At 52.3% G+C, this 15206-nt stretch overlaps 1 protein-coding gene across 1 annotated transcript in view; it reads left to right on the forward strand.

The window, feature by feature from the left end:
* The window catches only part of GSDME (gasdermin E), a 67580-nt gene that overhangs the window by 30312 nt on the left and 22062 nt on the right, over window positions 1-15206 (forward strand). The window contains exons 3-4 of the mRNA XM_036864189.1: window positions 11079-11250; window positions 12878-12998. Of these exons, the coding sequence (XP_036720084.1) occupies window positions 11079-11250; window positions 12878-12998 (293 nt within the window). The remainder of the gene's footprint in view (window positions 1-11078; window positions 11251-12877; window positions 12999-15206) is intronic.

Raw genomic sequence — 15206 nt, forward strand, 5'->3', positions numbered from 1 at the left:
AAAATTGTAGCTATTAGTGTGAACACTTCCATAATTATTGCTATTCTGACTAGCCCCCAATAGAGCCTGGTTACAGAAGCTGGGAAAGGTCAGAGCTGTGGGAAGGTAAGGGGTAACTTAGCATTTGGTGATGGGGCGGGAGAGGCAGTTTCAGAATGAAGCCCTTGGGGTTTCTGATGCTGACGTCTTGGAGCCCTTGTTTCGCTCGTCTGTGGAGGGGAGGCAGGCAGCCGTGTGGTCTGCATCGTGAACCCCGCCATGGAAGGACTCACGACCTTCAGTGAGTTAGAGAGGCTCTGGTTCCTGCACGTGGCAGCAGGCTGGCTTCTCCCCAAATGAGAGTGGACCCAGACGTGTGCTGTGCCCCAGAAAAGTCTGGAAAGCACGTAGGCTGTTCTCTCAGAATGTTTCGTTTGTCTCAGGAGATGCTTGTTCAGTTCTTGAATCAAGATGTAAGAAGCTCTTGAGCAATATCAGTAACATATTTTTTTTTTAATAAATGTATTTATTTTATTTATTTATTTTAGGCGGCGTTGGGTCTTTATTGCTACACATGGACTTTCTCTAGTTGCAGTGAGCGGGGGCTTTCATTGCGGTGTGCGGGCTTCTCGTTGCGGTGGCTTCTCTTGTTGCAGAGCACGGGCTCTAGGCACACGGGCTCTAGAGCGCAGGCTCAGTAGTAGTGGCCCCCACGGGCTTAGTTGCTCCGCGGCATGTGGGATCTTCCCGGGCTAGGGCTCGAACCCGTGTCCCCTGCATTGGCAGGCAGATTCTTAACCACTGTGCCACCAGGCAAGTCCAATATCAGTAACATATTAATGGGCCCTGCCTCTCGTCATATTCTTTTTGGGAAGAGCAACAGTGAAGCTCTCAAGGCCCCACCAAATCCACTCTTTTTAAAAGATGTCTTTCCTGAGACCCCCAGGCCATACCCATCTCTGTGATGTCTGAAAGTCAGTCAGTTTATTGCTGCTTTTTAAATTTTTCCCCTAGATTATTCTGTGTCCTGGTTTGGATTTTAGTTCTTAGGATTGGGAACTTCTGAAAGGCTGTTTGACCTTCTATTGTTTTTATCTGAGCTGAACCCCTCCTGTGGGAGAGAGGGCCTTCTGAGCATTCTTTCCAATATTAGATCCCAGGAGTAGCTTTTGTCTTTTTACAGAAATCATCCTGTCCTATGAGCTTTATTGTGAAAGGCTACTTCAGATCTTTTTGGAACTAGGTAGGATTTAAGTCATAAGGAGAGACAGTCACGTACTATTTTCTTCTAAGGTTGATAGACATTATTTCATCAAATCCAAGATTTCATCCATCGTAAGAAGCACCACTATTTTATGTACCACTAAGAAAGAACCCTGCCAACTAAACCATGTCATTTGAAAAACATCCGGATTTCAGAGATGTGAAAAAAATGTGTGTTTTAAAATTGACAAGCTGTGATGTATTGATACAAAACTGTGTTGGCTGGAATGAGTCAGGAGTCAGAGTTCAGGCGAGCAGATGTTTATTCCACCAGGGCTTTCACATCATGTCTGACGCCCATCACTGAACTTCTTGTCTCTGTATACCCGCTTTGCTGCCCGACTCCCTCCGAGGTGCCGGTTGCTGCAGCATTAAGTCCAGTTATCTCAGCCAGGAATCTGAGCATCAGACGGGGCTCATTCCCTCCTTTCCCTGCCATACCTAGTCTCCCGCTAGTTGATTCTGCCTCTTGAATATCTGTCCTGCCTGTTCCCAGTGCCCCAGCCTCACAACCATTGCCCTGGTGCAGGTTTCCACCGTCTCTCACCTGGATGTCCCGGGAGTCTCCCGGCTGGTCCCTCTGCACTTACTTGATTCTCTGCACGGCAGCCCATCGGGGTGTGTCCCTGCCTGGCACGTGCCCTTCTGTGCTCTTCACTGTCCTGGGCTGACATCCGCGCCCTCCTCCCCTCACACACTCCAGACCAGTCGCCTGAACGTATTTCAATCCTGGGCGTCGACGCCCCAGGCTCTCTCTCACCTCCTAGCCCTGTCTGAAGGCTCCGTCACTCCCATCCGCACAGGCACAGAGACCACACACAGATTCCGTCCCTCTGCTTCACCTGGCCAGCAACTCAGATGCGCTCTCATTTCCTTCAGCAGCCGTGTCACCCCACGGTTTCCCTACAGGGGCACCAACCCCGTTGTGGGGTAACGCTCGTCATCACTGCCTGATTCCGTGTCTGCGTCCCTCCTGGGACATCCTCTTCTGCTCACCTTTGCACCCACACGGTGCCTGCAGTACAGTCAGCACCGTTGGGTTGGAAGAATACTTGCTTCATCTTCATTTTGCATCTGAGATGCAGAGGATAATTAATTTGCCTGGACTCGAGATGGAAGCCCAGGTCCACAGAACACATGATTTTTCCATCCAGCTGTGGATGCACAGAGCTTGAAAGGCAAAACCTGGCCCACAGGCTCCTGCGTGAGCTCAACTCCCTGCATCAGCCTCATTCGGTTTTGTCATCTCTCAGACCTGCTGCATCTGTAGGTGGCAGTGAATTAGTTACTCCATCTGAAAAGCTGAAAGTCTGAAAGTCTGTAACGGCTTAGTCCTTTTTCTCCTTTCTCTCCCTGGTTGTGAGTGAGTGAGATAAGGTACTGAATAGACGGCAGTGTGCACAGAGGTGAGGGTGACCCCGTCACTTTGCTAATAATGTGTGGTTAGCATTGTGCCCCGATTTTGATGATTTTTTTAAAATTTATTTTTATTTATTTATTTATTTATTTTTGGCTGTGTTGGGTCTTCGTTTCTGCGCAAGGGCTTTCTCTAGTTGCGGCAAGCGGGGGCCACTGTTCATCACGGTGCGCGGGCCTCCCACTATCGCGGCCTCTCTTGTTGCGGAGCACAGGCTCCAGACGCGCAGGCTCAGTAGTTGTGGCTCACGGGCCCAATCTCTCCGCGGCATGTGGGATCTTCCCAGACCAGGGCTCGAACCCGCATCCCCTGCATTGGCAGGCAGATTCTCAACCACTGCGCCACCAGGGAAGCCCCCCGATTTTGATTTTTTTCAGGCAGTTTACGGTCCTGAAATCACAGCCCGGTGACACAGAGCAGGGTTTCCCTCACCATGTGGAAGTGGAGCCCCAGGGCAGAGCAGCTCAAGTTTCTAGAGACTTCCTGGCTCCGGCTCCAGGTGGATCATCTCTGGTGGGTGTGTGGGAAGTTCCTTTTATGGTTGAAATGGAGACTTTGTTGGTGGGAAGGAGCCAGCCGGTGGTGGCTGCTTGGGTTTCCAGGAGGATCCGCTGCTAGTCTCTGGGGAGCTTTCCCAGGAGGGTTGAGCAGAGAGGCTGCTTGTTCGTTCTCAAGCACACATGAAGCACCTTCTGTGTACAGGGCCCAGAGGAAGTCAAGGAGGGAGACGGAAGATGGAAAGACATAGGGCTTCGGGGTTGGATAGGCTCAGCTGCATTCTCCTTCTGGCCCTGGTCAGCTGTGTGCCTTTGGGTCACTGGCTCACGAGCTCTCTCTGCTTCTGTCCCTCTGTAAAATAAAGGTGACAGTAACTTCATGGACCAGTTAGAGTGTCTTTCGTTGCAAAGCAAATCTGTTATTACCTCACATGAGAAAACCTCCCCAGGTAGGACGAGTCACCTTCAGCTGAGGCTCCTGGCGGCTGGTTAGTTCAGTGGCTCCGTGGAGCTCCTGGGTGGTAGTCTTCATGCATTTCCTGTCCCAGCTGCCTGGTTCTCCTTTTGGTGCCCAAATGACTGCATTGCAGACAAAGCCCAGAGGCACAACAGTAGTCTCTTCCTTGTGCCTCTTTTTAAGAGAGAGAAAGAGCCTCCCAGGAACCCCCAGCAGACTTCTCCTCAAGTCTCAATGGCCAGAATTGCCACGGATGGCCCATCCTACCCAATCGCTGATAAGAACAGCAGAGTTACCAGGAAGGGCCAAGACTCATCTGTGGGTCTGGGCTACCCCTTCCACGCCCTTGTACCAGGCTCCCAAACCTGAACAAAACCGGGGGAGGCAGCTAGTGGTTCCTCACACTCAGGGGGTGTCAGAGCCCTCCAGGCCCCCGGTTCTCAGTGTGGTGCCTGCAGAAACAAACGGACATGGTGGGAGTGCTCGCCCCTCCCCTGCCCACTCTGGGAGCGCACAGACTCTAACGGGGCAAGGACCGTCCCCCGGTGGGGTAAGCAGGCAGTGGAAGAAGCAGAGGCACGTGCTTCAGGGTTTGAGGAGGTGGTTACCGAAATTAAACTCTAGTCACGGCCTTGGTGGGGGGTCTTGCCAGGTCTCGAGACTGGAGGAGGCTGGCTATCAAAAGAGAAGCAGACTTTGCTGCTTAATGAAGTGTCGGAAGAGAAAAGCCAAGTTTACAAGCAACGTGTGTGGACCTAATCTCCACAGCCTTTCTAATTTTTCCACTATACAGCTGGTCTGCGAACACCCACTTCTCCTTTAGCGTTAGCCAATAAATCAAAACCCTTTAGGAGAAATACTGAAATTGCTAAAGCCTTCACCGTCAGTACATAGCTACATTTCTGTGGGTTAGTAATTCTTACTTAATACTTTGGCAATATCAGGCCAGCCACCATCTTTGGGCTCTTTATAATGTCCCAGTCTCTGTTCCTGGAGAGATGGTGGAACAAACCCCCTGCAATCTTGCACGGTTTCTTCAGAGTGCCTTTGCACCCTAGCCTCTTGCCGTCAGTTTTTAGAGCAGTGCAGTGGAAAGATCACTGGTCTGAGAGTCAGAAGATGTGTGCCATGGGGTTCAGGCCAGTCTGTAACCTCTGAGGGCCGCAGTCTCCCTTTCTGAGCACAGACACTGGCTCACATCCGAGTGACAGGACCACGTGCCCTCCAGGGCTGTGCAAACGCTGCGAGTCAGTCATGGCTTTCTCGCTCCTCGCTGCCTCCCGGCCTGGACCCAGTCTTAGAATCCTTTCCCGGTAGCTAGGCAGCGATCGCTGATGGATCCATCAGAGGTGGTAATCAAGATGAAACTGGTTTTCTACCTCAGAACTAGTCGTCCCCCGGGGCCCTTGTAGTTTCAATTTCTCCACAGAAGACAGGCTAAGAGCTGATTGCCCCTACTCTGTCATGACGCACATTACTTTTTTTAAAATTTTTATTTATATATTTATTTATGGCTGTGTTGGGTCCTCGTTTCTGTGTGAGGGCTTTCTCTAGTTGCGGCAAGCGGGGGCCACTCTTCATCGCGGTGCGCGGGCCTCTCCCTATCGCGGCCTCTCCCGTTGCGGAGCACAGGCTCCAGACGCGCAGGCTCAGTAGTTGTGGCTCACGGGACCAGTTGCTCCACGGCATGTGGGATCTTCCCAGACCAGGGCTCGAACCCGTGTCCCCTGCATTGGCAGGCAGACTCCCAACCACTGCGCCACCAGGAAAGCCCAGCACATTACTTTTTTGAAGAGCCTTATCAGAACTCCATTTGAAGCCCTATTCCTCTAGGAATGTTACGATCAAGGGCTATTACACAGGAGGGTCGTGGCAACAGTGATCACCTCGGTCTTGCTCACTGAGAATCTCCAGCATTTAGCCCAGAACATAATAGGACCCAGTTATCTGTGGAGTGAAATGAATGAGTTTGGGATGGGGGTCTGCTCGGAAAGCATGCCCTCCCCTTGTCTCTATGGGAGGGGTCCTGGGGGCTGCATTATGCATTGGGAAAGAAAACTGCTTCCCTCCTTTTGGATACTGTTAGAGTTTTAAAAGTCTTCTCTGGGTTTCTTCTCTCTGGTTTGCATTTGTCTTTCCAAGCCTTAGAAGTAAAGAGAATGGAAATTAAAGCTTCGGACTGGGAAGGAGACAGCTTCATTAGGGCCGGGCCTGGGGAGCTTTCAGGTACCTTAGGAGAGGAGCCTCTGTTCCCGCTGGCTTCCCTGGCCCACAGCCCGGCCCACAGCCCGGTCCACAGCCCGGCCCACAGCCCGGCCCACAGCCCGGCCCCTGGCAGCCGTGCCGGGCGTGGAGCCACGCTTCCTACTGCATCCCCGCCTGTTGCCTCCGGCAGCTCCTGCCTGCTCTCCTCCCCCAGGAACTCCTGGCCTGTATCCAGGTAGCTGTTTTCTTAGCTGCTTGGAGGGTCTGCTCCCCGGCTGAAGGCTCCCCTGAAAACCGTGGCCATATCTTTGGCCAGCCTGGAGAGGGAACTTAATTTGGCCTCCCTGCCAATAGTGGAAGGAAAGAAACATTTTCAGACGGGTACAGTGTGGGTCACTACAGGTAAGCCTCGTAGCCAACCCTTACTTTACAGATGTGCAGACTGAGGCTCGGAGACGAGAGGCAGTGAGTGACCCAGCGAGGAGGAGATGAAGCTGGGACCCACCTGCACGTTGACTGCAGGTGTCTGTGTTGCACAGAGCTGCGGGCACGTGGGAGGCGCGTGATCTTGTGGGAGAACGGGGTGGGGGGGGGCCGCAGGTCCGCTGGGTGAGGGAGGGGCGCTCTTCTCCCACATTCAGTGTGTACTCCCCTGCCCTCGCCTCCAGATGTGTTCTTTTGGGTCCAACCCTTTGACATTGACTGTACTACACTTCTGTCTCGGCCGCCTCCTGTTCTAGTATCAAATTGCCATCTGCAACCCTGGGCGGTCCTTAAAAATATGTGGGAAGAGGCTGAAGAACATCTAGCTGCTTATTTTCTTGTGGGAAAGCTTCCACCCCATTTCTCCCGTCTATGGCATTGACCCTTGGCTGGACTGGGGAGCGAGTTTTATTCCAACCCTGCCCTTTGGGATTTATGTGGTAAGTTATTCATTTATCCACCAACTGGGTGGGTAGCATAATTTTAATTAAAATTTTTGGAGTAATTGATATGTTCCTATGACGTAAATGTCTAAAGGTCACGACTGAGAAGGTGAAATACCTCTGACCCCTGATCTCCTGGCCATCTAGCTCCCCACCCAAGAGGCAACTACTGTTAATAGTTTCTTGTGTCTCTTTCTAAAGACCTTCTGTCCCTGTCGTTCAGTGGTTCTTAATAGGACCCAGGAGAGATGGAGCAAATCAGGATGAGCCGGGGAAGAATTTTCTAAGGGCAGCCATCAGGAGATGGGGTCAGGGAGGAGAGGCAGGCACAGATATGCTGAAAAGGATTCCCAGAGAACTCGGATATGGTCCCTCCTGCTAGTCCTCAGCTATTGGTCTAGCCAGACAGGCAAGATACTGACATGTAGAAATGGACGTACTAGAGATAAAGGTCAAATTCCTGGTGCAGCCATTGGGTGCCCTTACCCAGAGGAGGGAGACAGCAGAGGTGGGTCTGCCGTGGCTGGTGGGGCCTTGGAAGGACCAGCCTGGGCCTCTCAGCTGTGTGACTTTGGTTACTATCTTCCATCTCTCTGGGCCTCCTTGTTCTTCATCTGTGAAACCCCTAGTCTAGGGTTTTTAAACTTTTTTGTTCCTTAAAACCCCTTTAGTAATCTGAAGAAACCCACAGACCTCTCTAAAATGCATACGATAAATATACAGGATTATAAAGTAAACAAATTACATTGAAATGCAGCTAGTTTCCTCCCGCTTGGTGGGCCAAGGGAGGTTCCATCACACAGGGATTCCCACTCCAGGAGGGCCAGGGCCAGGGTCCGTCTCCCGTGAACTGTTCTGGGTCCTGGCACTGGAGGACCAGTGGAGATGGGGCAGGATTCCCTCCGGAGGTTGCTTTGTGAAGACTCCATTGTGAACAATCCACTGTTCCTGATAACTAGCTTCCCTCGGTCTACACCAGGCCTCCTCTCCCAATTGAAGGTGAGCTGGTTGTCCAGCATTCGGTTCCAAAAGGTGGCAGCGCTGTCCTGGGAAATAGAATCCCAGTGACCTTGGGGGCGGGAAGTGCCTGCCGTGGGTGCCGCCTGCTGTCTGGGCCCAGGAGAGCAGCTCTCAGCCGGCCTGCAGGAGGGCTTGCCCAGCTGTACTCTCCTCCCCAGTCCTCCACATCTTAGCCTGGGAGGTGGGCCCTGTCTTTGGCCAGGCTTCTACGCCCTGCTCTGTGGTGGAGCTGCCCCGCAGGGCTATTCTGAGGGCAGGGAAGCCTCCTGGGCGATTGGCTGACCCCACAAGCATCTCAGGACCCTCCTCAACTCAGATGCAGAAGGAAGTTATGTTCCTGCAATTGACCTTTTCCCCCTTCTTCTTTCTGGTGTTTCAGATCGGGGCTGTGGAGGGAGGTGGGCATTTTAAGCAATGGAGTCTTGGGTGGTCTAGGCTGAGGTTTTTCTTTCCAAACAATTTAACATTGGTTAAGGCAACATCAAGCATTTTAGTGGACCCGTTTAAGGCACGAAGCAGTGCAATGATTTCCAATCCACCAGAGTCGCTTCAGATGCCTCAAGGCGGCCTTCAGTCGTTCCTCCGCAGTTAGTTCTGGGCTTGTGGGCAGGATTTGCTGCTTCTGATGTGTGTTCAAATGCGGATGAGCTAGTATCTGAGCTGTAATTGAGGGAGTCGATGTTCAAGAATAGGCTGGAATAGGAGATTGTGTACAACAGAAGGAGAAGGTCAGCAAGGCCTGGTTCAGATGCACGTTCTGGCTGACGGATACGCCGGCCCTCATCTTCAGGTCCGCGCCTCTAGGACCCAAACACAATCTCGCAGGAAGATTCACATCTACAAGTCATTCTTTAAACCACGCTGCTGATCCTCCATTTCCTCCGTCTTCCGGATGTTTTCTCTGTTAGGCACAGATGCACACCTACTCACACATTGACACATTCATTCAGGCAGATACACAAAGGGGAAAAAACCCCACATGTTTTATTTATTCATGTATTCCAAAAATGTATACTGAGCCTTTGCCATGCACAGCCCCTGTTTCCATAGAGTTTATGGTCTAGAGGGAGGAGACGGGCAGTGAACAAAGAAACGAATGAGCTAGAAAAGTGTCACGTGGAAGTACGCTCTCCAGAGAATATGAATGTCACATCCACATCCTAAGATGTGACAGCGTGACAGGGTGTCGCCCTGCGCAGGATGAACGTGGAACACCAGCCTCCCCAGGAGGCGACTAGTGTCAGCGAGATGTGAGGGCCCTGGGGGACATTGTGCCAAGGCCTTGGGGCGGTCGTGCCCCTGGTGTGTTTAAGACACAGAGAGGAAGCTGGAAGGCGGGGTCAGCTGGGGGCAGGGGCCAGATCCCGAGGCTGGGGGAGGGATCGAGATGAGATGTATCCACTGGACATTTCTAAGGGCGTGAGTGATGCGAAAAACTACCTGTGACCCAGTTGCTTGCCCATCATTCCCGTCAAGTGCACACACTGGGGCTTCATTTGGGGGGCCTCAGTAGAGGGACACAGGAAGGTGGCCGGAGCCAGCTAGCGCTTGTTGGGCATTTGTCTGCTCGGCAAGCGCTGACTGCTCGCTGCATGGCAGCTCGTGTAAAGCCTACAGCAGCCCCACGAAGAGACCCATTACCATCGGTGTGTCCACGGAAGACGAGGGGCAGGGGTGCAGTAGTTCCCTCACCGCCACCTAGCTGGAGGGGCAGAGCTGGGGTTGGAGCCCGGCCAGGCAGACCGCAAGCCCTGCTCTATGTGTCTTCCTGGAAATGGAGCCCTGGGCGGCTTTTGTTGTTGTTGTTGTCAATTTATCTTTATGACTTATTTAATATGTGTGAAACATTGTTATAATTTGCATTTCTTTGACCACTACTGAGATCGAACAGTCTTTCCTGTCTTTACTTTTTTTTTTATTGTGATAAAATATAAAATTTGCCATTTTAACCATTTTTAGGTGCACAGTTCAGTGGCATTAAGTACATTCACACTGTCATGCAGCCATCACCACTATCCATTTCTAGAACTTTTTCATCGCCCTAAACAAAGACTCTGTAGCCGTCAAGCAAGAACCCCACATACTCTCTCCCTCAGCTCCTGGTAACCTCAAATCTACTTTCTGTGGCTCTAAATTTGCCTAGTCTAGATATTTCATATGAGTAAAATCATCCAATATTTGTCCTTTTGTGCCTGGCTTCTTTCACTCAACATAATGTCTTCAAGGTTCGTTTGTGTTGTAGCACATGTCAGCTTTATTCCATTCTGTGGTTGAATAACGTCCCATCGTGTGTATGGACCACGTTGGCCTGTTCATCTGTTTCTGGATACGGGTTGTTTCCACCCCGGGCAGCTTTTTACATGGAGACAGGACCTTTCCAGCTACTTGCCTCTGTTCTGGGGACGCTTGCTGAAGCCTGGAGAACCTGCGTCTGCCTGCGGGGCGGGGTGACCACCACTGTTGGGGATGGTGATGAGCTTTCAAGGTAACTAACCTTGGATTGTTTAGAAAGCACAGGATGAACACTGTAATTGTTCTCGTGCTGACTCTAATTTGGTTTTCTTCCTGTCCCCTCCATAGACTCACAGCATGGAACAAGACCTCCAGAGAGGGCACTTCATCGTTTGCTTCTAAGCAACAAATCATCTTCCGTAGATGGAAATTTACCTTGTTCTTGAAGTTCCCCAGAGGAGCCACCTGGGAGCCCCAAGTCTCTGCTGGGTGACCTGGGCAGGCCACGCCTAACTGGCCTCAGTTTCCCCATCTGTAAAATGATGTAAAATCCCTTCTAAGAGATTACATGTCCTTCCTGGATAGACAGATTAAAAAGTACCTTCTAAATTCAAGTCCAAGTTTTTCCTTGCTGTTCGTGCTTCAAGCCTGTTCCCGTCTCCTCTGTGAAAAGCACGGGTCTGCATTCCCCCCAGAGTAATCCTGTATTTATCGCCCGCACCTGTGATGTCTGTGGTCCCGCGGCCTCTGGTTAAATGACAGTGTGGAGTCCCTGGTGTGAGCAGGTGGACCGCAGCTGCCATGCCCGCTGGGGTTCTTTCTTGCTTCTGTTTGACAGGAGCCTCCCCCCGCCCCCCGGTGTCCAGCCTTTCTCCGGAGGCCTGGCAGCTCTCAGGTGGCCTTGGGAGACTCTGGTTTCTGCCTCTCCGGATGAACTGCCCCCTCTCTCATCACCAGAAAGTAAACGATGCTGGTTGTCACCTGTTTGCTCCTCAGCCGCCAGCTGTGCGAGAGGCGAAAATTCACGCTGCATCAATCTCCCCTGAGGCACGAGGCCACTCACGGGCGTCTTTCTTTTTCAGAACAATAAATCTGAAGAATCCAGTGCTGCAGCAGGTGCTGGAGAGGAAGAATGAGGTCCTGTGTGTCCTGACACAGAAGATAGTGACGACGCAGAAGTGTGTGATATCCGAGCACGTCCAGATGGAGGAGAAGTGCGGTGGCATGGTGGGGATGCAGACCAAGAAGGCGCAGGTGTGCACCCAGCGGGTGGAGGTGCCGGATCAGAGGCCACGGCGGCCTCGGTCGGGGGCCTCTGTGGGTGGGGTCTTCATTCGTCAGGATTCTTTCTGTAGTGAGTTAACAGAAATCCAACCCAAATTGGTTTAAACAAGAAAGAATTTATTGGCTCATGTAACTGAAACATTTGGGGTGATCTAGCTTCAGTCACCTCTGGATCCAGGACTCAGGAGAAGGTTGTGAGCTGCCTTCCCTGGGGTAGATCCCCTCTCATATAAGCTTGTGGGGAGGCTTCTCCTGGCTTTCTTCCCACCTCATCCCCAGTGGAAAGAGTGCTTCAGGGCTAGCACTCACTGGACCACCCCGGTCCGTGCTCCTTCCTGAAGTAAACCCAAGGCCGGGGTGATAGGACACTTGGATGGGCCATGCAGGGTTGGATCAGGTGCTTTCCCAAAAGAAAATGGGTCAAATGAGCATTGGCTAGGTTGACGCACAGATGACCCCTAGAGCCCCTCAGAGCCAAGGGTCTCAAAATGATTCCTTTGGTTTAGCTGCCTTAAATCCCTAATGGATTGAGTTAGGAAAGGTAAAGATCTGTACATATGTCTTTATATACATAAACAGATGCTTCTGGATTAAGTTACAGACAGTCTTACCAAGCTGATCCCTGAGCTTCAGTGGAACCGAACTGGAACAGGAGGCTGCAACCCCAGACTGTCTCCCCTCCAGCTTGCCATGGTGCCCGATATTCTTTTCTTAGAGATTTACTGCTTGGGGTAACTTTCAAATTATACTGGAGGACCCAGAAAAGTTGTATTTAGGAGGTGGAGATACAGGTCCGGGGCTGGACTCTCCCTGGGGTGGGCAGGCTTTACAGAGTGATGAGGCCTGATGGGAGATGGCTTCAGCTGGCCCTGCCGATATTTCTGTCCACGGTGACCCCCACCAGAGGCCTGGAGCCTGCCTGGGAATCAGGAGACCAGCTGACATCACACTGTGACCAGGGTCAAGTTGCTAAAGATGTCTCTGATCTCCAGCATTTGGGCAACGAATAGCTTCTCATCTTCCTCCCCAGGCCATGGTGGGCAAGGGTCATATTTGTGACAGGGTTTGAAGGAGAGAGCTTTGGTGCCTGACTCGGTATTTCCTGCCCACCCTTCTCTCATCCTTGTGCCTCTCCCCTGGTTTTATCTGACTGCACAGTGTGCCATCCATGAGGTCTAGGAGGATGTGCTCGGGGGGTCTTGCTCTCAGCTAGGTTCTCCTAGTCAGGCTCTCTAACCACTGAGGATTTTCTGAGGATTTCAAAGTTGTTTCCATAATCCTCCATGAGGGAAATGGGAAGTTATCTTGTTTATTGTCTTCTTTATTCAGCACCATAGACCTAACTTCATTGTATCCCAAACTCTGGGATCTCGCCTTTGTGCCACCAGGTTGGCCATTGACTTTGGAATACGTGTAGGACATCATGAGGCCGACAAGGATTAAATCCTGACCCCTGCCGGCTGGTCCCTTTTTCTGCTCCGTTCCATGGGCATTTTCCTGGCACTCTTTGTGCACAGGCACCAGGCTGGCCACGTGGGGGCAGGAGAAGCCTGGGGGAGCCTGAGCGCACAGGTGGAGCATGTGCCCTCGCCCACAGGTGTCAGCGACGGAGGATGGGAACATCATCAAGGACAGTAATGTGGTGCTGGAAATCCCGGCTCCCACCACCATCGCCTACGGCGTCGTCGAGCTGTACGTGAGAGCAGACGGCCGGTTCGGTGAGTGCGCCTCAGCTCCGAGCTCCCTGGAGGCGGTTGAGCCATCACGGAGGGACACCCCATCCTCCCCTGAGGCACACACTTGTAGAGGATCCCCCGCTGCTCTGGGGATTGAGAAGAAAGAGATATCGGAAGAGTTTGGGGATGTCTCATGACAAGTGAGACGGAGGGCCGCGGTGGGAGGGTGTTGGTGAGGAATGCGCAGATGTCGGTGTGGGGCGTGCTTCACCGGCAGGGCGCAGGGCGAAGAACATGGGCTCTGCAGTCGGACGGACTGGTATCGGCCCCAGTGCCACGGCGTCCTGTGAGGTCTCAGGCAGCTTGCCGAAGCTGGCTGGGCCTCAGCTTCCCGTGTCTGGGAGGGGAAGGACATTCCCTCACAGGGCTGCCGTGAGGGGCAGGTTAGATGAGGTGTGTGAAGTCCCTGGCACAGCGGTGGCTTATTAAGTACTCACCTTAGCTATTAATAATACTGTCATCACTGTGATCATCTTACCTCCCGTTCCCCTGTAGGGAGCCCAAAAAGCTGCACTTGACCTTGCTGTCTGATCACCAGCGTGTTCAAAGCCGGGAGGTCACTGCATCACTTGAAGAAAATAGGGTTTTATAGTTGGTGTGGCTTGTCTTAGATACTCACGGCTCTTCCCTCACACTCTTCCCAGGAAAAGCTTGTGTCAAACCCAAGAAAACTGTCTGACTGCTTTGTGGGGACATGAATTAATATATGTAACATCATAAATAATTAACTTTTTTAGGTATGGTCACATTGTTGTGGTTATGTTTATGAAAAGCGTCATCTTAGTTTTTAGAGATTTACAGTGAACTCTTCACAGGTGAAATGGAAATATGTCTGTGGCTTGCTTCAAGCACGATGGCGGAGAGTGAGGTGTGTGGGGGGTGGGTAGAGGTGGGGGGGTCATCACAGCTGGTCGATGCGTGTGCAGAGGCCCCCTGTACTACTCTCTCCATCCCCGTGCACTTTCAGCTCTCCATGATGAGAACATTGTGAAGGGGTGCCGTGACGGGCCATACATGTCTGGGGCTGCCTCCTGCTCCTCCCCCAGTTGTCTTCTGTCAGCTGGCGGGGACCAGGCCAGGGATGCAGGTGTCTTCCGGGAGTCCCTTCTGCTCACTCGGCCACGCGAGGTACCACCGCTCAGCTACAACCGTGGGCGCTCGGAATGCTGACTGTCCTGTGGGACAGTGGACAAGCCTGCGGGTGTGCAAGGGACGTGAAGGGCAATCACCGACCCTCCCTCTTTCGTTTCGCATGTAGAGCAGCCTGTGTTTCAGGGAGGTGACAAAAACTGAAGGTGCCAGTTGTAGGAAGTTGGTCTAGGGGTGGGGCCAGGGATGCATGGGATACCGGGAATACCAAGAATCGTGACCAGCATCCTTTAGGTCCAAGGTTCCAAATTTGTGTCATCCTGGGCATGATTATTCTTTCTCTTTGAAAGACTATCCATCCACTGAACAAACTGCCTATTAGATGATTAAGTTGTCCCTCCAGCTTTTGTCATCAGTGTGTGATAAGCTGTGTGACCACGTGGGCTTGTGTGACTCCAGCCCAGGCTGCTGAGGCCTTGGTTCTCCTGTCCAGATGGATTGGTGGTGGAGGTGTTGCTTTTGTCAGCCTCTTTGGAAGCTTGGCCTGCACCGAGGATGCCCGTGAGTGCTCTGAGGACCCTTTGGTGGCTGGGGGCCAGGCTGGGGCTGCCATTCCAGGCTTTGGGGCCCCCGGGAGCCCCTCCCTGTTTCTCCAAGGAGGTGGAGGTGCTCTGCCCTGCATGCAGCTCTGTTGGGGCACCTGTTGCTCCCACAGGGGGCATCTCTTTTCTCAGATGGGGTTGGAAAGACAAAGCTTGCCTGGCGAGGCTCTCCTGTTTGCATTTCAATTTCAAGCCTTTTATCTTGGCTTGCTTCTGCTGTCTTGAAAATAAACTCCTCTTTGTGCTGCTGAGCAGAGGTGCCCTGGGGAGTTCTCAGGGTTGCTCTGGCTCACTTCCCACACCCTGGCCTAGGAAGCCCTCTCCTTTGCCCTCTCCTGCTGCAGCCTGCCCTGCCTGTGCAGCTTGGTGGTCAGGCCCTCGTTCGTGTGACACGCTGCCTGATTCTTAAGCCAGTTCTGCTGCTTTTTCCCATCTCTGTTTTCGGTTGCTCTTCCTGCAGAATGTTCTGATCCGGCTTCATAAACAGCCCTGCAGGGGC

The sequence above is a fragment of the Balaenoptera musculus genome, chromosome 9, assembly GCF_009873245.2.
Source record: "Balaenoptera musculus isolate JJ_BM4_2016_0621 chromosome 9, mBalMus1.pri.v3, whole genome shotgun sequence".
Taxonomy (NCBI): Eukaryota; Metazoa; Chordata; class Mammalia; order Artiodactyla; family Balaenopteridae; genus Balaenoptera; species Balaenoptera musculus.